The sequence below is a fragment of the Toxorhynchites rutilus genome, chromosome 2, assembly GCF_029784135.1.
Source record: "Toxorhynchites rutilus septentrionalis strain SRP chromosome 2, ASM2978413v1, whole genome shotgun sequence".
NCBI lineage: Eukaryota > Metazoa > Arthropoda > Insecta > Diptera > Culicidae > Toxorhynchites > Toxorhynchites rutilus.
In genome coordinates this window covers 170691803-170717347 of record NC_073745.1, presented here as the reverse complement: position 1 = coordinate 170717347, position 25545 = coordinate 170691803, and the positions used below count along the sequence as shown (strand labels likewise).

The 25545-nt window shown below is 44.9% G+C and overlaps 1 protein-coding gene across 8 annotated transcripts in view; it reads right to left on the bottom strand.

Moving 5' to 3' along the window:
- Positions 1-25545, bottom strand: part of LOC129769390 (dystrophin, isoforms A/C/F/G/H) — a 388267-nt gene that overhangs the window by 14891 nt on the left and 347831 nt on the right. For 7 of the 8 annotated variants that reach the window (XM_055771636.1, XM_055771635.1, XM_055771630.1 and 4 more), the window contains one exon: positions 16789-16995. The exons of the other annotated variant lie outside the window; for it this stretch is intronic. In XM_055771636.1, coding sequence (XP_055627611.1) covers positions 16789-16995 — 207 coding nt within the window. The remainder of the gene's footprint in view (positions 1-16788; positions 16996-25545) is intronic. 8 annotated transcript variants of the gene reach the window in all.

The window sequence follows — 25545 nt, the reverse complement described above, 5'->3', positions numbered from 1 at the left end:
CCGATTACTCGCGGTTGGCTTGAGGTTAGTATTACAAGTGTTTTCGTAATTAGTATGTTGCTGTCTCCAATGCTCTGTACGGGTGCCCGACACGGGATACTTCCTATTGGGATGCAGCTGACCATTAATCAGCAACGCCCCCCTAGTCTGTACCTCATATCTAGCGTGGTGCGTCTTTCTCGACTCGAGGAATCCAGGATAGAATGGTCACTAGCCGGCGCAATCATCAGTTCGTGTAGAGTTGTCATGAGCGGTACAACCTTTGGCTCTTGTTGAATGATCAGTGGACTGCACAACCTTTGGCCCGTGTGTCTGTAAAGAGTGTGTGTATGTATTGCAGCGACTAAGTAAAAGTTTATCGATCGGATAGGAGGGATATGAAACGGGGACACAACGAAAGAAACATCATTAAACGTTGACATCGGCGTTTCTGAGGAACAGGTATAGATGAAGCAGAAGATCAGGATCACGGCTACCTAAGATATCCCGGACGGGGATATCCGATTGTCTGCCTTGTGCTCTTAGTGCTCTAGAGAGCTGAGAGCGAGCAGCATGGAACCGGATACACGACCAGACAACATGCTCGATGTCGTGGTAGCCATCGCCACAATCACAAAGATTGTTTGCTGCGAGCCCAATGCGATAGAGATGCGCGTTTAGGTTGTAGTGATTGGACATAAGCCGAGATATCACGCGAATGAAATCACGACCTACATTCAATCCCTTGAACCATGCCCTCGTCGAGACCTTAGGGATAATCGTGTGTAACCAACGACCGTACTCGTCTCCACTCCACATGCGCTGCCAACTTACGAGCGTATACTGACGAGGAATGTGGAAAAATTCATTATAAGCAATTTACCTTTCAAAAAGTGTGCCTTCTGAAGCACCCACCTTAGCTAGCGAGTCCGCTTTCTCATTCCCCGGAATCGAGCAATGAGAGGGAACCCATGCTAAGGTAATCTTGAATAATTTTTCGACCAAAACACTCAATAGTTGTCTTATTCTTGTTAGGAAATAAGATGAGAGTTTATCAACCTTCATTGAGCGGATTGCCTCTAATGAGCTGAGACTGTCTGAAAAAATAAAATAGTGGTCGATGGGCAATGTTTCAATGATCCCCAGTGCGTAGTATATCGCACCCAGTTCAGCAACATACACGGAACAAGGATCTTTGAGTTTGAAAGAGGCACTGGAATTTTCATTGAAGATGCCAAAGCCAGTGGACCCGTTTATGAATGAACCGTCAGTAAAGAACATTTTATCAGATCTAACTATGCCCCCATATTCTGCCGAAAATATCGGCGGAATAGAATCTGAGCGTAGATGATCTGGGATTCCATGGATTTTTTGTCGCATGGACAGATAAAAAATGACAGAGGAATTGCAAAAGTATGGGAAGCAAACTTGGTTGGAGATGCCTGGTGAAGGGTGCACGTCGTGGGTAAGGTACTCATGGTATAAAGACATAAAACTTGACTGAGGAATCAGTTGGAGTAGATTTTCGAAGTTATCAATCACCAATGGATTCATGATCTTGCAACGGATGAGAAATCTGTTGGATGATTCTGTGAACCGAAGAGTAAGCGGGGGTACTCCTGCCAAAACTTCGAGACTCATCGTATGTGTCGAATGCAAACACCCCATGGCTATACGCAAGCAACGATATTGTATTCTCTCCAGCTTGAGAATATGAATCCTGGCAGCTGATCGGAAGCAAAAACTGCCATATTCTAACACTGATAATATCGTTGTTTTGTATAACTGAATGAGGTCACCTGGATGGGCACCCCACCATGTTCCGGTTATTGTTAGGAGAAAATTGATTCTTTGCTGGCATTTCTGTTTCAAATACGCAATGTGTATTCCCCAGGTACATTTAGAGTCAGAATAAAGGGTGTGTCACATCAAATTGCATCACGGAAAAAACGCTGTAAAATTTCGCCCAGTAGACCGATCCTTTTGAAAATTTTAGACAGTAAAATAAAAACTATTAAACAACTTTTGGCATTTTCTTTTTATTCATACTTCGAGCCCAAGCCCGTATGCTCGCACCTTCCTCTTTACCCCGTCCATAAGGTTCTGTACAACGTCAGGTTGTAGTTTTTTTTTAACAGAAATCCATTTTCTCTTGAAGTCCGCCTCCGATTTGACAACTTTTGGGTTCTTCCGGAGGGCCTGCTTCATAATCGCCCAATATTTCTCTATTGGGCGAAGCTCCGGCGCGTTGGGCGGGTTCATTTCCTTTGGCACGAAGGTGACCCCGTTGGCTTCGTACCACTCCAACACGTCCTTTGAATAGTGGCACGAAGCGAGATCCGGCCAGAAGATGGTCGGGCCCTCGTGCTGCTTCAATAGTGGTAGTAAGCGCTTCTGTAGGCACTCCTTAAGGTAAACTAACCGGTTCCGTTTCAACCGTCGTTGAGTGCTGACCGGTTTCACCAGCGCTCCAGTATATTTTTAAGTAACTTTTTTTTATTAGTAAACAATCTTACTTTTTTACGACGTGACCCGCGCGCTCCACTTTATTTATTTACATTTTTTTTTATCAACGCGAGTGTAATGAAGTGCGGAATAGTGAATTGTGCGCTCAGCGACAATCGCTTTTTGTGGCGTTGCTATGGAACCTGCAACCGCCAATTTCACGCCGCCTGTGTGGGAGCGCAACGAAATCATGAAGAAATTTTGCGATCCTTCATGCTGCCACTATGTCAGGACTGCCAAGAAGAATTCATAACTAACCTTCGCATGAAGTCGCTTGTGAAGCCACTAAAATCAATCAACGAAAACATTGGCATGACACTCGAAGCCAATCATAAATTACTAAACAACTTCAAATCGCTCAGTGCAACACACGATGAAACCCTCTCGAACATAGAAGAAATGCTGCAAGATATAAAAAAGAGCGTCTCGCAAGTCTTCAGCAACACAAAAACCAGCACTGCGGAAATCAAAAATGCCATAACATCGCTATTAGAAATAGCCCCAACGGACAACAGCGCAGCAGTAGAATCAGCAGCGAAATTAGCGGCATCAGTCGCAGTTGCAGAAATGGAAATAAAGCATTCAACAATAACAAACTCCATCGACCTTCTGCCCCAATTATTCGAGTCCCTAAAAACTGACTTGACAGACTCGCACATCACACTGGCGTGCGAAGTAAAAACACAAATGGAAGAAATGGCAAGTGCTTTGTCTTCCTCTAGTGTCTCCCATACTATCAAGCCAACTGTAAGCTTAGAAGAGGAACTATCTGAAAGCCGCGCATCCATCAAAATAGTTCATACGAAGGAAGACCACACTTCTCCAGGATGGCGCCGCTTTGACCATAAATGGCATTGGAAACCGGACTGGTCGGAATTCGATGCCAAACAACGAATTCGTAGGCTTCAAGAAAAAGCAGCCGACAAAGCAAACTGCACGCAACAACAGCCAGCACATTCGCAACAATACGAATAACAAAAATCAACACAGACGCGCCGATAAATCGGATAAGGAACTGCTGGCCTCAGCAAAAGTGCAGTTTGCTGGCCCACCATCAAATACCGACCATCCAATTGCTGGCCTCTCGGTCCCGAAATACATCAATTTCAGGAAGGGCGAAACAATCAACCCGTACCGAGCAGAAAATCAGCCGCATTACAACAGCACCCAATCAACGTCAAACGCAAATTCCACTCCGCTAACACTTGTGGAATCGAATTCAGCACCTGGAGAAGGCTCTCCTCTTCTGGACCCAATGCGACCTCCTATAATAAGAATTACGGAGCAATCTGCTGCCGGCGACAGACGCTTTTTGAAGGCACGCCTACGGGACTCGAAAATAATGGACACAGTGAGGACGTATCTGTCCTTCCTCCACGACCAAACAACGGCTGTTTGTATTCGTGGAATTACAAGAACTAGTGCATCAGTAATGCTCGCAGCTGAAGGTCTACCAACAGACACAAACCTTTTGCGTGAAATTTTCCTGGAAGTACACGAAGAGCTGGGAGTTTCACGCATTGACGCCTTGGCAGACCTCACATCACACCGAGCATTCCTGTCCAGTGAACACACGCAACGGCTACAACATGCTAGGGAAGCATCTACAAAGTTCTACAGTCCGCTAAATTTTCAACGACGTTGACGCGCCCCTTAGAGGGAAATAGTAGTCGAAAAAATCAAAACACTAAAGTAAGTAGAATTAGTCTTTCAAAAACTTCTCCGCCTTCTCAACAGAATGCGACTGAAATTTTGATATACTGTCAAAACTTCAATCGCATGAAAAGCCCAGCAAAAATGAAGGAAATTCATCAAAATCTTTTACCCGCTTTTTTCAATGTAATTCTTGCAACTGAAACTAGCTGGGACGAAAGCGTAAGAAGCGAAGAAGTTTTTGGAAATAATTTTAACGTATTCCGGCACGACCGCAACTTATCGTTATCTCAGAAGAAGTCTGGAGGAGGGGTCCTCATTGCCATTAATGCAAATTTCACTTCTGAGGAACTTATAACCGAAAAACATAAAGAATTTGAGCATGTATGGGCAAAATTATCTATAGCTGGCGAAGTACACATATTTGCTTCTGTGTATTTCCCACCCGAACATGCAAATAAAAAGTCGTATGAATTATTTTTTCAGACGGCAAATCGAATTGCAGAAACACTAGAACCAGAAGTGAAATTGCATATCTATGGCGACTTCAATCAAAATAAAGTAGACTTCATTCCCGATAATGATAATGAATGCATTCTACTCCCAGTCGTCGGGGAAAATGAAACCCTACAATATATATTTGACGAAATTGCACATCTCGGTCTTAACCAAATAAATCATGTAAAAAATTTCCAAAAATATTATCTAGACCTATTATTCACTAACATCACCGACGACTTTTGTGTGAATGAGTCCATGACTCCTCTTTGGAAAAATGAAAAATTTCACACAGCAATTGAATACTCAATCTTTATACATAATAGACAATTGCCCATCGACTGGGAGTATGAAGAAGTACCAGAATATAACAAGACGAACTTTGAAGCAATCAAATGTAGCCTACAAGCCATAAAATGGCAAACTTTATTAAACAGCGAACGAGATGTCAACTTAACTGTACATATTCTTCACGAAATTCTGAATAACATAATATCAGAATTTGTGCCGAAGAAAAGAAGACGAAGAAATTCAACCAGCAAATATCCTATTTGGTTTAACGTTCAAATAAGAAATCTAAAGAATAAAAAACAAAAAGCACATAAAAAATACAAAATAGACAAAAGTCATCAAAATTTGCTTGAATATCAAAATATTTCCCAAAAATTAAATTTTGCAATTAAAAGTGCACACGAAGAGTACAATAGAAAGGTCGAAACTGAAGTCAAATCATGCCCGAAGAAATTCTTTAATTACGTAAAGTCTAAGCTCAAAAGCAATAACTTCCCATCGCAGATGCATCTCGATGAGGATGTGAGGAATTCTTCGAACGAAATTTGTAATCTCTTTGCAAATTTCTTTCAGGAAGTATATACCACATTTTCCGAAGAAAATCGCGATCGGAACTACTTTTCATTTTTACCGGATTATCCAAATGACATATCGGTGAACTATCTTTCACAACAGGAAATATGCCATGCACTAAAAAAATTAGACGGAACAAAAGGACCAGGACCTGACGGAATAGCACCTATATTCCTAAAGAACCTGGCTGAGGAACTCACCCTTCCCTTACATTGCATTTTCAATATGTCACTACAAACTGGAATATTCCCAGAAAAATGGAAACAATCTTTTTTGGTACCTATCTTTAAATCAGGCGCTAAATCTGACGTACGTAATTATCGTGGAGTTGCCATTATCTCTTGCATTCCTAAACTATTCGAAGCAATAGTCAACAAAAAGTCTTCCAACAAGTAAAGAATAGAATTACGTGTATGCAACATGGCTTCTTCAAAGGCCGTTCAACTGCAACTAATCTGTTGGCTTTTGTGACTTTTATTTTGAATGCAATGGAAAATGGCAAACACGTAGAAACTCTTTACACTGACTTCAGTAAAGCATTTGACCGCATCGACATTCCATTACTACTCTTCAAATTGCAGAAAATAGGAATGGAACAAAGACTCCTAAACTGGCTCAATTCTTATCTAACAAACCGTGAACAAATTGTTCATTTTCAAAATTCTCTTTCAAATCCAGTAAAAGTCACATCGGGAGTCCCACAAGGCTCTCATCTTGGTCCTCTTCTTTTCATTCTGTACGTTAATGACATCTCCTTCGTTCTCAAGCGTATCAATGTACTTGTGTATGCCGACGACATGAAGCTTTTCGCGGAAATTGGAAATGAAAACGACATCGAAGCATTTCGAAACGAAATACATGTATTCCATACTTGGTGTGATAAAAATCTACTAACACTGAATGTGAAAAAGTGCAACTCTATAACATTTAGCAGAAAAAAACATGTACCAAATATTGTAATATGTCTTGGAAATCAAAATGTAGAAAAATGTGAAATAGTTAGAGATCTAGGCGTCGTCCTGGACTGTAAACTCACATTCATAGAACACTACAACTCTGTAATAAATAAGGCGAATAGTGTGTTAAGTTTTGTCAAATGCTTCTCACATAACTTCCAGGACCCATACACAATAAAGCTTTTATATATTACATATGTAAGGCCTATTCTGGAATACTGTAACATCGTTTGGAACCCGTATATGGTCGTACATGAAGAATGCATTGAGTCAGTCCAGAAACAGTTTCTTCTATTTGCACTTCGTAAACTCAACTGGACCTCATTTCCACTTCCTTCATATGAAGCACGTTGCATGCTCATAAACATCCAAACACTAAAAGAACGCTGTGAATTTGCAATGCTTTCTTTTGTTAATGACCTAATTTCGCAACGAGTACAGTCAGCTGAATAACTAGAAAAACTAAATTTCTATGTACCTGGGCGTCAACTAAGAACGCGAAATTTGTTTCTAACCAAAACATCCAGAACAAATTATGCAAATAACGCCCCTATCAATCGCATGATGCGTATATACAATCAGCACTGCGAAATAATTGACACAACAATGAATAAAAAACAGCTAAAAAGAAACATGTGCCGCAAAAATAATATTTAACCTAAGAAAACATTGTAACATTAGTGTATAAGTGTGTAGTCTACATTTGTTTGACGAAATGAATAAATAAATAAATAAAAACCTGCCCGTTTACCGTGCCGGTCATCACGAAGGGGGCGCTCCGCTTTCCGCAAGAGCAGATCGCTTGCCACACCATGTACTTTTTGGCAAACTTGGATAGTTTCTGCTTGTGAATCTCCTCCGGAACGCTGAATTTGTCCTCTGCGGAGAAGAACAACAGGCCCGGCAGCTGACGAAAGTCCGCTTTGACGTAGGTTTCGTCGTCCATTACCAGGCAATGCGGCTTCGTCAGCATTTCGGTGTACAGCTTCCGGGCTCGCGTCTTCCCCACCATGTTTTGCCTTTCGTCGCGGTTAGGAGCCTTCTGAACCTTGTATGTACGCAGGCCCTCCCGCTGCTTGGTCCGCTGGACGAATGAACTTGACAAATTCAGCTTATTGGCGACATCCCGGACCGAACTTCTCGGATCACGTCTAAACTGCTTAACTACGCGCTTGTAATCTTTTTCACTGACGGAGCATCCATTTTTGCCGTTCTTCACCTTCCGGTCGATGGTTAGGTTCTCGAAGTATCGTTTTAGTACTCTGCTGACCGTGGATTGGACGATTCCCAGCATCTTACCGATGTCCCGATGTGACAACTCCGGATTCTCGAAATGAGTGCACAGGATTAATTCACGACGCTCTTTTTCGTTCGACGACATTTTTCCAAATTTACGAAAAATTGACAGTGAAGCATGGCCAACGTAATCTATACACTCTTATCTGATTATAAGCGAAAGCTGAAGATATAATTCCTAAAAATTAAATTTCTACAGCGTTTTTTCCCTGATGCAATTTGATGTGACACACCCTTTATACTCCAAGGTATTTGAAAAACATCGAGTGCTTGATCGTTTTGCCGGATAGGTGAAGCTGGAATTGGGCGGGTTCGTGCTTCCTAGAAAAAACGACCATTTCGGTTTTCTCCGTAGAGAATTCGATACCCAGCTTGAGAGCCCACATGAACAGATTGTTCAGGGTATCTTGCAAGGATTTTTGCAGAACGGCGGGATTAGTACCCGTGATGGAAATAACTCCATCGTCTGCAAGTTGTCTCAGCGTGCAGTCTCTAGTTAGACAATCATCTATATCATTGACGTAAAAACTGTACAAGAGGGGGCTTAGGCAGCCTTGTGGTAGGCCCATAAAACTGTATCGAGAAGATTTCAAGCAGCCATGATTGAAAAACATGTGCTTTTCTGACAGTAAATTGTACAGGAAATTATTCAGAATTGGTGAAAGTCCACGATTATGAAGTTTCTCTGAGAGAATTTCCATGGAAACTGAATCAAATGCCCCTTTGATATCGAGAAAAACGGAAGCCATTTGTTCTTTGCGAGCAAATGCGATTTGGATTTCAGAAGATAGCAGCGCGAGACAATCATTTGTCCCTTTACCTCGGCGGAAGCCAAACTGCGTATTTGACAGCAAATTGTTCGCTTCAACCCACTTGTCCAAACGAAGTAGAATCATTTTCTCTAACAATTTACGAATACAGGATAACATTGCAATCGGCCTATACGAGTTGTGATCGCAAGCCGGCTTGTTGGGTTTCCGTATGGCTATCACTCTCACTTGTCTCCAGTCATGCGGGACAATATTCAGCTCCAGAAACTTGTTGAACAAGTTCAGCAAACGCTGTTTTGCCAAGTCGGGAAGATTCTTCAACAAGTTGAATTTAATCTTGCCCGACCCCGGAGCTGAATTGTTACATGAGAGGAGGGCAATTGAGAATTCCACCATCGAAAAATTCTCATAGGCATTGGAGCGGAATGTCGCGTACGACGCTTTGTGCAAGAACGGAATCGGGACAAACCTTTCTTGCAAATTTGAAAATCCAACGGTCAGAGTATTCCTCACTTTCATTTGTATGGTTCCAGTCACGCATTCTCCTAGCCGTATTCCAAAGAGTGCTCATAGCGGTCTCCCTTGACAAACCATTGACGAACTTTCGCCAATATCCACGCTTTTTTGCTTTAATCAGACCTTTTAGTTTGGCTTCTAGAGCTTGGTGCTTTCGAAACCATTCCACTAGTCCAGTTTTCCGGAATTTTTTGAAAGCGGATGATTTTTCAAGGTAGACCTTTGAACACTCCTTGTCCCACCAAAGTGATGGAGGACGACGTCGTAAAGTTGTAGCAGGAACACGTTTCTTTTGAGCTTGAAGTGCGCTTTCGTAAATCAAACTCGATATAAAATTATACTCTTCGAGTGGAGGAAGTTCATGCATTGAAACAAGTGCTTCAGATATTATTTCTGCAAATTTTCTCCAGTCAATATTTTTCGTGAGGTCATACGCAATATCGACTGACTCATGAGAACCTGATTCATTGGCGATCGATAAAATTATTGGCAGGTGGTCACTACCGTGGGGATCGTTATAGATTTTTTTTTTTTTTTTATCCAAAATATATATTTTATTAAGGCTCATATGGCGTCAGCCTAACGGGGCCGGGAGTTCAATATTTTGACAATGTTTGCTTAGACTATGTTAGTAATATGTAACCGATTACTCGCGGTTGACTCGAGGTTAGTATTACAAGTGTTCTCATAATTGGTATGTCGCAGTCTTCGATGCTCTGTACGTGTGCCCGACACGGGATACTTCCTATTGGGATGCAGCTGACCATTAATCAGCAACGCCCCCCTAGTCTGTACCCCATATCTAGCGTGGTGCGTCTTTCTCGACTCAAGGAATCCAGGATAGAATGGCGGCGCAATCATCAGCTCGTGTAGAGTTGTCATGAGCGGTACAATCTTTGGCTCTTGTTGAATAATCAGTGGACTGCACAACCTTCGGCCCGTGCATCTGTAAAGAGTGTGTGTATGTATTGCCGCGACTAAGTAAAAGTTTATCGATCGGATAGGAGGGATATGAAACGGGGACACAACGAAGGAAACATCATTAAACGTTGACATCGGCGTTTCTGAGGAACAGGTATAGATGAAGCAGAAGATCAGGATCCCGGCTACCTAAGATATCCCGGACGGGGATATCCGATTGTCTGCCTTGTGCTCTCAGTGCTCTAGAGAGCTGAGAGCGAGCAGCATGGAACCGGATACACGACCAGACAACATGCTCGATGTCGTGGTAGCCATCGCCACAATCACAAAGATTGTTTGCTGCGATCCCAATGCGATAGAGATGCGCGTTTAGGTTGTTGTGATTGCACATAAGCCGAGATATCACGCGAATGAAATCACGACCTACATTCAATCCCTTGAACCATGCACTCGTCGAGACCTTAGGGATAATCGTGTGTAACCAACGACCGAACTCATCACCACTCCACATGCGCTGCCAACTTACGAGCGTATACTGACGAGGAATGTGGAAAAATTCATTATAAGCAATTTGCCTTTCAAAAAGTGTGCCTTCTAAAGCGCCCACCTTAGCTAGCGAGTCCGCTTTCTCATTCCCCGGAATCGAGCAATGAGAGGGAACCCATGCTAAGGTAATCTTGAATAATTTTTCGACCAAAACACTCAATAGTTGTCTTATTCTAGTTAGGAAATAAGATGAGCGTTTATCAACCTTCATTGAGCGGATTGCCTCTATTGAGCTGAGACTGTCTGAAAAAATAAAATAGTGGTCGATGGGCAATGTTTCAATGATCCCTAATGCGTAATATATCGCACCCAGTTCAGCGACATACACGGAACAAGGATCTTTGAGTTTGAAAGAGGCACTGGAATTTTCATTGAAGATGCCGAAGCCAGTGGACTCGTTTATGAATGAACCGTCAGTAAAGAACATTTTATCAGATCCAACTTTCCCATATTTTTCCGAAAATATCGACGGAATAACATTGGAGCATAGGTGATCTGGTATTCCATGGATTTTTTGTCGCATGGACAGATCAAAAATGACAGAGGAATTGCAGAAGTATGGGAAGCAAACTTGGTTGGAGATGCCTGGTGAAGGGTGCACGTCGTGGGTAAGGTACTCATGGTATATAGACATAAAACTTGACTGAGGAGTCAGTTGGAGTAGATTTTCGAAGTTATCAATCACCAATGGATTCATGATCTTGCAACGGATGAGAAATCTGTAGGATAATTCTGTGAACCGAAGAGTAAGCGGGGGTACTCCTGCCAAAACTTCGAGACTCATCGTATGTGTCGAATGCAAACACCCCATTGCTATACGCAAGCAACGATATTGTATTCTCTCCAGCTTGAGAATATGAATCCTGGCAGCTGATCGGAAGCAAAAACTGCCATATTCTAACACTGATAATATCGTTGTTTTGTACAACTGAATGAGGTCTCCTGGATGGGCACCCCACCATGTTCCGGTAATTGTTTGGAGAAAATTGATTCTTTGCTGGCATTTCTGTTTCAAATACGCAATGTGTCTCCCCCAGGTACACTTAGAATCAAAATATACACCCAGGTATTTGAAAAACATAGAGTGTTGGATCGTTTTGCCGGATAGGTGAAGCTGGAATTGGGCGGGTTCGTGCTTCCTAGAAAAAACGACCATTTCAGTTTTCTCCGTAGAGAATTCGATACCTAGCTTGAGGGCCCACGTGAACAGATTGTTCAGGGTATCTTGCAACGACTTTTGCAGAACGACGGGATTAGTACCCGTGATGGAAATAACTCCATCGTCTGCAAGTTGTCTCAGCGTGCAGTCTCTAGTTAGACAATCATCCATATCATTGAAGTAAAAACTGTACAAGAGGGGGCTTAGGCAGGAGCCTTGTGGTAGGCCCATAAAACTGTAACGAGAAGATTTCGAGCTGCCATGAGAGAAAATCATGTGCTTTTCTGACAGTAAATTGTACAGGAAATTGTTAAGAATTGGTGAAAGTCCACGATTATGAAGCTTCTCTGAGAGAATTTCCATGGAAACTGAATCAAATGCCCCTTTGATATCGAGAAAAACGGAAGCCATTTGTTCTTTGCGAGCAAATGCGATTGGGATTTCAGAAGATAGCAGAGCGAGACAATCATTTGTCCCTCTACCTCGGCGGAAGCCAAACTGCGTATTTGACAGCAAATTGTTTGTTTCGACCCACTTGTCCAAACGAAGTAGAATCATTTTCTCTAACAATTTACGAATACAGGATAACATTGAAATCGGCCTATACGAGTTGTGATCGCTAGCCGGCTTGTTGGGTTTCCGATATTTTCAACAGTATTGTTTTGAAGATATACTTTGAAAGAAAGAATATTTAAAAAATGATAATAAGTTTCAAACAAAGAAAAAATGAGTCTATCGTTGCAAAGCATTCACAAGATACTGTTTTTAAATTCTTCTCTAGTAATTTTTCCATAATTTTGATATCCGTCTAAAGGAAATCTGAATCACTTTCCGCTTTTGTCAAATTCTTTGAAATCCATCAGATGTTTTCTATGAGGATTATGCTTCTGACCGACGCTGCTGAGCAGTTTTTGTTTAAATAATTCAATCAAACCTCATTTCCCGTATCCGTATATCAAATTACACGAGAATGTGAAGGATAAGATGATTAAACTGCAGAATCCTATATGGGAGTAGCTCAGATTATACTGATCGTGAAGTAGATAAATTCGGGTTAGTTCTGAAATATAGAAGATATTATTATTCATCAAAATTGTAGAAACGGTTCATAAAAAAAGATTCTAAATATTTCTCACTATTAGAACGAGTATAACAGAGCTATGTACAAAAGTGCAGTGACCCTCTCCCACGAATAGAACATCTCAGACAATTTCAATATGAATAAGTATTTACAATAAGAAAGATTCCTACTGAAGATAGGGGAGAATCCAACCAAGGATTTTCCAACAGGAACGATGGAATTTAGCAGGTAGCCAGTAAGTTAGTTTTAACGTTTTTAGAGTTCTGTACATCCTCACAGAGGGATCGAGGATTAGACAGAAAAAAATAAAACAGTTGATAGTTGAACATCGAGAAGAACAGTTGTTTCTCTCGATAGAACAAAAAAGCAAAGTGCCCCAGACCGCTCGGGCGTTACAAAAGTATGCGAGATTTCGATTATTAAACATAATAGTCATGTTTTATCTCTAGCGTAGAATTACATTCCCATATGTTCAACAACTACATTATTCCCGAGCAACCAAGTATTCCTTCTCATCTTTGAGCCAGCATTTGATTCAGCAAAGTAATCATCGAGGTATAATCGCTAACTTGTCATTCTAAAATATAGATTAATTAAATGGAATATCATCTCATACGCTGTATTAATTTTACCTACAAAACATTCAAACGTCCGAAATTATGCAACCGACACAACGTTCAAACACCCGACATTATGCAACAGACATGTCTCCTATAAACGGGAATGAACACTTTCACTTCACGGAGTTCATTTTTACACGCAACTGTCCGTGACAATGATGATAGACACAAAAAGATTAAGTGAAGTATAAGTGACGTGAAAGCGTACGTGGCAGTGATGTTCGTGATCAGGCCCAATGTATTCAGAAATACTTTTCCGTGTATGCTATAAATATGGAGAACCTTCAATCCAATGTACTGAAATTACACTAGCTTGAATATTATGAATTATTTTGAATTCTACTGTTTCCTCTGTCTATTGGTATCGTATTATATAAAAGCCCGAAGTGGATAAATAAAACTCTCTCTTATCATATTAGGCTGTCAAAAAAGTCCTGCAGTATTTTTTTTGAATTTTCATTTGTTCATAAAATTAGTTACAATCATCTGTTTTAAGTCAAATATGCGCCGTTTTGTTCGATGACTTGTTCCCAACGAGATGCCAACTTCATAATACCCCTGTTATAGAAGCTCGCTTCCTTATTGGCAAAAAACTCGGATAGCCAATTTTCACAGGCCTCTTTTGTGGCTAACTTCTGACTACCTAGCTCGTTCGCTATGGACAAAAACAGGTGGTAGTCACTTGGTGCAAGGTCCGGACTATACGGCGGATGCAAAAGAACCTCCCATTCGAGCTCCCGGAGCTTCTGGCGCGTCACCAAAGAAGTGTGTGGCCTGGCGTTGTCCTGATGGAAGACAATGCGGCCTCTGTTTATCAAAGATGGCCTCTTCTTTATGAGTGCTACCTTCAAGCGGTCCAGTTGTTGGCAGTACAGGTCCGAATTGAGCGTTTGGCCATAGGGAAGCAGCTCATAATAGATTATTCCTTGACAATCCCACCAAACACACAGCAGAACCTTCCTGGCCGTTACTAGCTTGGCCACCGTCTGAGCCGCTTCAGCGGGCTTCGACCACGACCGTTTGCGCTTCATGTTGTCGTAAGTCGTAAGTGACCCACTTTTCATCGCCAGTCACCATACGCTTCAGAAACGGGTCGATTTTGCTGCGATTCAGCAGCGATTCACATGCGCCGATACGGTCAAAGAAGTTTTTTTTGCGTCAACGTGTGTGGCACCCATACATCGAGCTTCTTTGTGAATCCAAGCTTCTTCAAATGGTTAATAACGGTTTGATGACTTATCCCCAGCTCTTGACTACGGCTGCTACTATGCCGGTCTTTCTCGGCTAATTCAGCGATTTTGTCGCAATTTTCGACGACAGGCCTTCCGGAGCGTGGCGCATCTTCGACGACCTCTACACCAGAACGAAAACATTGAAACCATCGTTGTGCGGTGGAAATGGAAACTGTATCGGGTCCATAAACTGCACAAATTTTATTGGCAGCTTGAGATGCATTTTTGCCTTTGTCATAGTAGTACTGTAAAATATGTCGAATTTTCTCTTTATTTTGCTCCATATTTGCGACACTATAACTCACGAACGACTTAACCAAACAAAACACTGTCAAGGACTATATTATAGCGCGCAAAAATACCTTTCAACAAGCTATAGTATGACTCGATACAATGAATACAACTAGAACTACGCGCTTACAACGACACCTCGCGGAAATACCGCAGGACTTCTTTGACAGCCTAATACAACTCTACATCTGTGTACATCATTTCTCGGAAGAAAATAGTTCAATCAGTGACTTTAACCAAGTTCGTCTCGTTCGCTCTCAGAGGCTCAAGGAAATAAGTTTCTCTAAGTCTACAACAGTGGGTAAACAATCAGAAATCAAGTTTTCGTTTCACTTTATATGGACGATAGAGTAACATTGTGTACGCGGGTAACGAGATCAATGTCAGGGGGAGTAGTAGTGTGGATTGAAGTCAGGTTGAATGAAGAGGCAGATTTGTTTTCATTCTTCACGTCAATTAGTCGAAGCGAAGCTACTGAGAGGAGAGTCGATTTTCGTGTTACATCTTCGAAGATTTTGGGTCCTAATGTAGATTGACGTTAGACTATAATTGAATGTAATAGTTTTTCATTAAGTTCTTTTGATTGCTCAAAAATTCGTAATTTCTATTCTTTCAGATAGTCAGATAGATATATAACATGAACACGAGTTATCGCACTCTTTGGTATTCCTATAGAGCAGTTAGCCGGTCACTGTCCCAATCCTCTCCGATTTCCTTTAAAGAGCCCTCTACTATTCTTGCCTGGTTTGGAGTGGAATCTCCATCAATTGACCATCACCTTTTTTCTTTTATTCATTTATTGAGTGTGCAACTTAATTAGTTCCGTTTCCACAAGATGGCCAACGGCAACAGCTGATTTTTGTTGAGTGAGTTATTTAATTTATCAATTTTTACTGCGTAAGAATGTCGAGTTACTATACATCATCGGGTGAATTTTGTAGGGAATGGTTTTGACGATTTAAAATAAATGATTTTAGTATGAAAGGCAAAACGAAGACAAGACGAAGATGCAGATTTAAAGATGTTACTCGATCAAGATCCGTGTCAAACGCAAACTGAGTAGTTCGCCAATGTCTAAACGACTCAAAGCCGCAGGATACATCCAAAAGCAAGATAATTATGTTCCATATGAATTGAAAGCGAGAGATGTCGAACGGCGGTTTTGCGTGCCCGAAATTACGTTCTTGCTTGAACGGCACAAAAGAAATTTATTCGTTTGCATCGTCACTGAGGAAGATAAATTGATTCACCATGATAGCTCAAAAAACAAATGATCGCAATACTCTGTATTTGGTGGGATCAAAAAGGTGTGATACACTATGAGCTGCTAAAATCTGGTTGGCCGGTCAAAGAAGACTTCAACAGGCCCCAATTGATCCATTTGAAATGAGCTATTGCCGAGAAACGTCCGTATTATGCGACCAGGCACGAGTCTATAATATACCATCATGACAACGCTCGGCCTCATGCCGCTTATCAAGTTAAAAACTATTTGGAAAATAGCGATGGGAAATTCTGGTTCAACCGCCCTATATTCCAGACCCTCCCGATTACCATTTGTTGCGATCGATGCAGAACGCTTAGAGTGGAATACGCTTTACTTCAGAACAGGGTATCAAAAATAGGCTGCATTCGTACTTGATTTCAAAATATGAATGCTTCTTTCGCAACGTAAATTGCCAGAAAGATGGGAAAAATTAGGTGCTAGCGATGAATAATACTTTGAATTATTTCGATTCATTTTATCATTCAAATAAATTTGTTTTATATGCAAAAAAACAGAACGAATTAAGTTGGACAGTTACAAGCTGTATTTTGGTTGAATAGGATAAGGAGACTACATGAATATAAACCTAAGTTTAATTAGTCTATAGGTACAGAAATATATCAAGGATAATTACCGGCCATATGCAATAAGCTCGTATGAGGAGGCGACGGCCTCGCATCCACCGTAGTCAAGCTGCTTCCACCTGCCGTCGTATTTTTACTGCAAGCAACCAAAGACTGGTGACTGTTATGTTTGTTACCACCACCACCACCACCAATAGAACTACTAGTTACACTATATACGGGACATGTTGTGTTGTTGATGGACCCATTTTCTGTACCTGGTAGAAAGAATTAATAGTTCAAATTATTTTATCGCACAAATAATAAAATCACGCAATTGAGTAATCGTACAAATACCATGTTTGCCTCTACTAAAATTTTTAGTGTTTTGAATTCAAAAAAATTTTGGCTTCCATGCATGAACATCAGCTTTGAACATCTGTTTGTGATTCTCGGTAGCTTCCTCATTCGTTGTTCGTTACATAACACCATGAGTTCAGATTGAAGTTTAGTTCGATTACTTGCACAATGTTTTCAATCACTAATTAATTCATAACTTCCCACCGGATATGAAGTCGAAGAGATAACAATGAGAAGCGATCTTTTAGAGGGAGTGCGCGTGCCAAAGCCTCGAGACACATGGTTGAGGACATACATACATACGCAGCCGTGGAGTTGCCGGCCTAGAATAGCACTTCGGGTCTTGGTCCCTGTCCCTGTCGTATGAGGCGACTAATCGGGTGACAACGCGAGTAAGGGCGCGGTAAAGCCTATTGGAGATTGCACGGGGGAAATACCGTGTACAGGAGCCACGAAAGGAGTGCCAAGCACATCAGGATTGACGCCAGTAAGATCCTGATTACGACATACTGGTTACGACATAGAAAACGGACACGATACGGAAACGATTTCAACACGACGCTAAAGGCTGACAGTCGTGCTATCCTGTTCCCTGAGTAAGGAAGGGTGACACCTTCCTGAAACGGCGTGTAGGCTAATAGTGCGATTGCCCCCGTCCCGGTAATAACTTGGCAAGTCTTCGGGTACGTTCAATGCTCGTCTAGGCTCAGGCACTAGGTACTAGGCGTCAGATGTCACATTCCTGACTTGCGCTGATCTGGCTCTGAACACGGTCCCTATGAAGGACCGTGTCAACCCCTGCATGGCCTCACTGCTTGCATAGACAACCATGGGATCACTGATAGCGACTATGTACAACGAGCGGAGATAGCGGCCCGAAGTTGGGACCCAACAGACATGAATATCATCGAACAATTCAACAGACGAAACGACGGTAATGAAGACACACCAACGGGAGAGGCGAGCGTGTTCGCAAGGAGCGGTAAGCTCCAGAGATCACCAATTCGCAACCAGACAACCATAGCGAATCCTATAGGACACCAACAGCATCCACAACAAGGAGAGACTAGCCTGATACAAGTGCATAAAGCCAACACCACCACTTCTTTAGAAGGGCTGCAGGTCGGGAGGTCAAGCTTGATGGAGGTCAAGAAAAAAGTGAACGAGCTCTACGAGTTCATTAAGGACAAAAACAATGTCCATACTAAGATCAAACATTTAGTCACAAGCATCAAATCCGCCGTTACGGCTGCTGACCGCGAACAGAAGGAGATGATCACGCGAGCAGAGGTTGTTGAAAAAGCACTCGCTGAAGCAAGGGAGAAGATGTCCGTCGAGATACAGGAGACGCCTAAGACGCCACGAAACCCACGATCGGACAAAAGGAAGAGGGATACCCCAGGGGATGAAGAAGACCTGAAGAAGGTTAAAAATGACAACCTGGAAAACAAAAAGGAAGGTGAAGGCAGTGGATGGCGAACTGTCGAAAAACAGACGGAGAAACGGAAGAAGAAAGAAGAAAAGAAGAAAGGTGTGCAGGAGACAAAAAAAAAACCAGGCCCAGACGCGAGCGAAGTAAGGGAGATGCTCTGATCGTCGAGGTGAAGGAAGGAGTGACTTACGCATCACTCCTGCGGAAAGTGAGAGACGATCCGGAGTTGAAAGAACTGGGAGAGAATGTGGTGAAAACCAGGCGCACCCAGAAAGGAGAGATGCTCTTCGAGCTCAAGAGGGATCCGGCGGTCAAAAGTTCAGCCTTCAAGGAACTGGTTGCGAAGTCGCTCGGTGAGGAGGCGAAGGTGAGGGCTCTATCCCAGGAATCAGTGGTCGAATGCAGAAATCTCGACGAAATCACGACAGACGAGGAGTTAAGGCGCGAGTTAATAGAACAGTGTAAGCTGGACAATACACCAATGACGATCCGTATGAGGAAGGCGTATGGTGGCACGCAGACGGCGTCGATACGGCTCTCAACAGTCGCAGCCAATAAGATGGTAGAAACGACCAAAATAAAAGTTGGCTGGTCGGTTTGCTCGCTGAAGATGGTGCCCCGGGTGACCAAGCGGATGGAGCGATGCTTCCAGTGCATGGGCTTTGGACATCAGGCAAGAAGCTGCACAGGCCCCGACAGGTCTGAACTGTGCAGGAGATGCGGTGAGAAAGGGCACGTTGCGAGAGACTGCACGAAGCAACCGAAATGCCAGCTCTGCAAACCAGAGAACGGCAGCGACCATGCGACAGGAAGCTTCAAGTGTCCCTCGTATAAGAAGGCGTTAGCAGAATCGCAGTAACGGAGATAATTCAGATCAATCTGAACCATTGCAACACAGCTCAGCAACTGTTGTGGCAGTCGACAACAGAGACAAAATGCGACGTTGCAATCATAGCGGAGCCGTACCGAGTACCCCGTGATAATGGCAGCTGGGCGACGGATAGCTTAGGGATTGCTGCAATACAGGTGATGGGCAGATATCCTATCCAGGAAGTGGTTGGAGGTTCACATGAAGGTTTCGTAATCGCCAAAATTAATGGAATCTTCATGTGTAGTTGCTACGCACCCCCGAGATGGACAACTGAGCAATTCCACCAGATGCTAGACGCAATGACCGAGGAACTAATCGGCAGAACACCGATCGTCATTGGAGGCGACTTCAACGCGTGGGCGGTGGAGTGGGGAAGTAGATGCACCAACATCAGAGGGTACAGTCTACTGGAAGCTCTAGCAAAGCTGGAAGTAACGTTACTAAACGAAGGTACCACTAGCACTTTCCGGAAAGATGGGCGCGAATCCATCATAGACGTTACTTTTTGCAGTCCGTCGCTGTTGGCGAGTACGGAGTGGAAAGTGTGCGAGTCGTATACGCACAGTGATCACCAGGCGATCCGGTACAGAATCGGTCAACGAAACCACGTGCTAGTTCGGAGGACAACAAGCGGTGAGCGGAAGTGGAAGACGAATGCTTTCGACAATGACCTTTTCGTCGAAGCACTTCGTCTAGCAGGCGGAGCTTCAGATTGGAACGCAGAAAAGTTGACAGATCTACTGGTGAGAGCATGCGACACTACCATGCCGAGGAAAGTTGTACCAAAAAATGGAAGACGCCCAGCTTACTGGTGGAACGACTCTCTTCGCAACCTTCGCGCTAGCTGTCTTCAAGCCAGAAGACGCGTTCAGAGAGCACGAAATAGCGCTGATAGAGAGGAACGAAATACGGTGTACCGAGCAGCTAGAGCCGCCTTGAAACGGGGAATTACACTGAGCAAAGCGAACTGTTTCAAGGAGCTGTGCCGAGATGCAGATGCCAACCCATGGGGCAACGCGTATCGAGTCGTGATGGCGAAGATCAGAGGACCTGTGACGCCCGTCGAATCGTGTCCCGAGAAGCTGAAGGTCATTGTGGAGGGTTTATTTCCGATGCATGATCCTACGATATGGCCACCGACACCGTACGCCGAAATAGCTACCGAACGTTCTCAAGTTTCCAGTGAAGAACTGGTAGCAGTGGCGAAGAGACTGCAGGTAAACAAAGCGCCCGGCCCCGACGGAATCCCCAACGCGGCCTTGAAAACGGCGATTCAGGCGTTCCCGGACATTTTCAGGATAGTGCTACAGAAATGCTTGGATGATGGTCACTTTCCTAAGAAATGGAAGATCCAAAAGTTAGTGTTGCTGCCAAAACCAGGAAAGCCCCCGGGGGTACCAACATCCTATAGGCCTATATGCCTGCTGGATACTCTTGGGAAACTCTTGGAAAGGATTATCCTCAACAGACTGACGAAATGTACGGAGAGTGACCATGGTCTGTCAAAGATGCAGTTTGGATTCCGGAAAGGTAGGTCCACCGTTGATGCTATCCGGACAGTGGTTGAAAAGGCAGAGAAGGCGTCACAGCAAAAGCGGAGGGGCGACCGACATTGTGCTATAGTAACGATCGACGTGAGGAATGCTTTCAACAGCGCTAGCTGGGAAGCCATTGCCGAGTCCCTACACCGTATGAAGGTTCCTGGGTACCTGTGCAGAATTCTAGGAAGCTACTTCCAGAACCGCGTCCTAGTCTACGAGACGAGCACGGGGCAGACAACGTTGAATATAACGGCCGGAGTACCACAAGGCTCTATCCTGGGCCCAACGCTCTGGAACGTAATGTATAACGGAGTACTGAATCTGAAGCTTCCCAAAGGCGTGGAGATCGTGGGCTTCGCGGATGATATCGCTCTCACAGTGGCAGGCGAGACACTCGAAGAGGTGAAGATGCTTGCAATCGAGTCCATCGTCTCAGTAGAGAACTGGATGCAAGCAGCGAAACTGCAGATTGCTCATAATAAAACGGAAGTATTGTTGGTGAGTAACTGCAAAGCCGTGCAGCGAGCGGAAATCACAGTCGGGGAACACGTGATAACTTCTAAGCGTAGGTTGAAATACTTGGGAGTTATGATCGACGACCGGCTGAATTTCAACAACCACGTCGACTACGTCTGCGAGAAAGCAGAGAAGTCCATTAGCGCGATAGCGAGAATAATGCCGAATAACGCAGGACCTTGCAGTAGCAAAAGGCGTCTCCTGGCTGCTGTATCCTCGTCCATACTGCGGTACGGAGCACCAGCCTGGTCGGCGGCTCTCGAAACCCACCGGAATCGTAGAAAACTGGACCGTACGTTTCGGCTCATGGCGATGAGAGTTGCGAACGCGTATAGGACGATCTCGTTGGAGGCAGTCTGCGTTATCGCCGGCATGATCCCTATTGGCATCACTCTGGCGGAAGACAGAGAGTGCTACAGACGAAAGGAAATCAGGGGTATCCGGAAAACAGCGAGAGTAGAATCACTCTTGAAGTGGCAGCAGGAATGGGACACGGCGGAGAAAGGCAGGTGGACGTATGGGCTCATACCGGTACTATCGACCTGGCTGAACAGGAAGCACGGGGAGGTGAATTTTCATCTGACACAGTTCCTGTCTGGACATGGCTGCTTCAGGCAATATTTGCACCGGTTCGGGCACGCAACGTCGCCACTCTGTCCGGAGTGTGAAGATGTGGAGGAAACACCAGAACACGTGGTATTTGTGTGTCCCAGGTTCACCGCAAGACGCGAGGGGCTGCCTGCCCTTCATGCCGGGAACATAGTAGAGAAAATGTGTCGCGACGAGGGCACCTGGAACGCTGTGAACAGTGTAATCATACACATCATGTCCGAGCTACAGCGGAAGTGGAGGGCCGACCAGCGTAGTAATAACCCCTGACCATAGAAGAGGAACAAATGCGAGGGCTGTTGCAAAGTGTAGTACCCCACGAGAGTCGTTGTGACGGAGTGCGCGTTATGTTGGAGGGCACTGCCTAATCGGCGCTCCGTTGGGAAGAGAAATCCTGCGAGGGTGGCTGTGACGGGGCGCGCGTCAAGTTGGAGGGCGCTTCCTAATCGGTTCACGTCTCGACAGGTGAGAAACCCCGCGAGGGTGACTGTGACGGGTTGCGCGTCAAGCTGGAGGGCAATTCCTAATCGGTACACGTCTCGACGGATAAGCGGAATCTGGAGAGCAGGGTCAAGAAAATGCTGGCAATGCCTGTTGGTGGATTGAGAGAGGAACATTGCGAGGGTCGTTTCGGCGGAGCGAGAGCCTAGGAGAGCATCATCAAATCGGTGGGTACCCCCACGAGAGTTGCTGTGACGGAGTGCGCGTTATGTTGGAGGGCACTGCCTAATCGGCGCTCCGTTGGGAAGAGAAATCCTGCGAGGGTGGCTGTGACGGGGCGCGCGTCAAGATGGAGGGCGCTTCCTAATCGGTTCACGTCTCGACAGGTGAGAAACCCCGCGAGGGTGACTGTGACGGGTTGCGCGTCAAGTTGGAGGGCAATTCCTAATCGGTACACGTCTCGACGGGTAAAAGGAAGCCTGTGCTGCGGATGTGCGTGGCGGAGTACAACGGAAACGTAAATGAGATGTATAGAGAAAAAGGGAAGGATCAACGCTAGTTAGCGTTGAAAACTCGTGAAGTGCATGAGCACAGCCGCCCCCTGAAGTAGTCGCCTAGATGTGGTCCCGGGGGGAATGAGGCTACGAGTAGAGGGCTTGGTTTTTGTGGGTGCGATCCCCACTCGACGTCTGGGTTATCCCTTCCCAGATAAGGCTGGAAGAGCGTTCCTCACCTCTATAAAAAAAAAAAAAAAAAAAAAAAAAAATGGGGATCAACACTAGGGTAGGAGCCTGCCCGTTGGTCTCAAATGTTCCTATCTCACGCCTCCACGAAGATCATATGACGACATTTTTAGATCGGGCGTGAACTGGAAACACACACCTGGTCTTGGCTCCGAGAACGGGTGTCGAAAGTGGCTAAGTGAGGGGGTGCGAGCGAGTCAGAGCGCTATATCTCTCCCGGGGAAGGCCTCCCGGGTCATGGAGGAGCTACGTTCACGAAGAATACTTAGAATGCGATCGCCCGAGGAGGGTCCCCGAACTGGAGCTGGTCCTGGAACGGGCGTAAGAGCGAGCGGCCAGCGGCTGGAGGGCGATGTGCAAGAGCGGGCCACCAGCCGGGTTCAACCCGAAGAGCTACCGCCACACGGAAACAGCAGCCATCGACATCACCCAAGAAACGCTGCGCCTACGAGACGTGTTGCGACTGCCAGACGACAGTCGTCCACACTTGTGGGTACAACTAGGCGCCGGATCATGTGGACACACGAAATGAACGAATTCGTGATCCGCGCCTATTACATCTGCACTGCTTTGGAGACGGACATGAGCGGTCGCCCTCGAATACTAACAATGTTCGAGGAAGCGTATCCAGAGTTCGTCGGGAGGCTTGATCAGAACGCGATGAACGCGAGGCGTAGAGCGATAGTACGCAACAACATGCTCTCCCAAACGCAAATCGACGAGATCAAGCAGCAGGTGCAGAGAGAAATAAGCTCCAGGAACAACAGAGCAAGCGATGTGTCGAGACGAAGTTCAGTACGGCTGAGCAATTCATTCGCGAGTGGGGCACGCGAATCAGCACCAGTGGAGGCCACAGTACTACAACCCCCTGAGCCGGAAGACCCACAGCCAGATCAACAACTACTACGCGATCTGGTCTTCCACTACGACGAGGCGATCTCACAGTTCCGCGACACAGACCCATTGTCGCGCCCCAGGATCCCGAAGTTGCAGCATTCCCGCAGGCTGACAAGTGCAGTAAAGCTCATGAACGAGCACGTTCTTCCGCTGCACTTGGTTGATGCTGAGAACATGGAGGAGCTGCAACTGAAAGTTTACTGTGCTGCTGTGGCGACCGCCAAAAGTTTAGGATACCGTATTAGGCCAAGAGGCGGACTGCTCCAACATCTCCGTGAAAGGCGTGAGCCTCCATGGCGAAGGAGATTGGAGCAACGGATCCTAAACAAGCGCGCCGCAATTGGAAGACTGATGGCGTACAAAAGAGGCAGCAGATCGGCGAAATTATGTCGCCAAGTTGCTGTGATCGTGCGGCCTACTGAACTTCGCCAGCTGGGAGCTCACCAGCTGACGGAAAAACTCGACACACTGGTACAGCAATTGAGCGTCCTAACTAAACGGCTGAAACGTTACTCTGACTCTGCAAAGCGCCAGGAACAAAATCGGATGTTCAGAGATAACGAAAAAGCGTTCTACGACCACATTAGCGACGAGAAGCCCGACTACCGCGAAGGTTTGCCAGATATTAGCGATGTGACGAACTTCTGGGCTGGTATTTGGGAGACCCCAGTACAACATCGCGACGGGCAAATGTGGTTAAGACGGGAGGAGGAGAGTTGTGGTGAAATTGGAGAGATGCCAGCTATCATCGTCGAAGAGAACGATGTCCGCGAAGCCTCGCGGTACCTGAGGAACTGGGCAGCACCGGGCCCCGATGGTGTCCAGAACTTTTGGCACAAGAAGCTGACCGTCGCACATCCAAAGATAGCTGAGTGCTTCAACAAGGTGCTACGTGACCCACACAACCTTCCTGAATTCGCCACCCGTGGCGTCACCTTCCTCCTCCCGAAAGACAGCAACACATTGAACCCATCAAAGTACAGACCGATAACGTGCCTATCGAGTCTGTACAAAATACTGAGCAGCATAATTACCGCCAAAGTTTCTGCTCACTGCGAACAGCATCACATCATCGCAGAAGAGCAGAAAGGATGCAGGAAAAATACGCATGGCTGCAAAGACCAGGCCATCATCGACGCAGCCATAGTCGGCCAGGCGGTATATAACCAGCGGAACCTAAGTATGGCCTACATCGATTACAGGAAGGCTTATGACTCCATACCTCACTCGTTTCTCGTCCGGGTATTGGAGCTCTACAAAATTGATCCCGTCGTCGTTAGGTTCCTGCAGCATGCGATGAGGCAGTGGAGCACGTCTCTGCACCTTAGTGATGGGGAAAATGTGTTGCAGTCTAGAACGCTGCAGATAAAGAGGGGGATATTCCAAGGCGACTCTTTCAGCCCGCTTTGGTTTTGTCT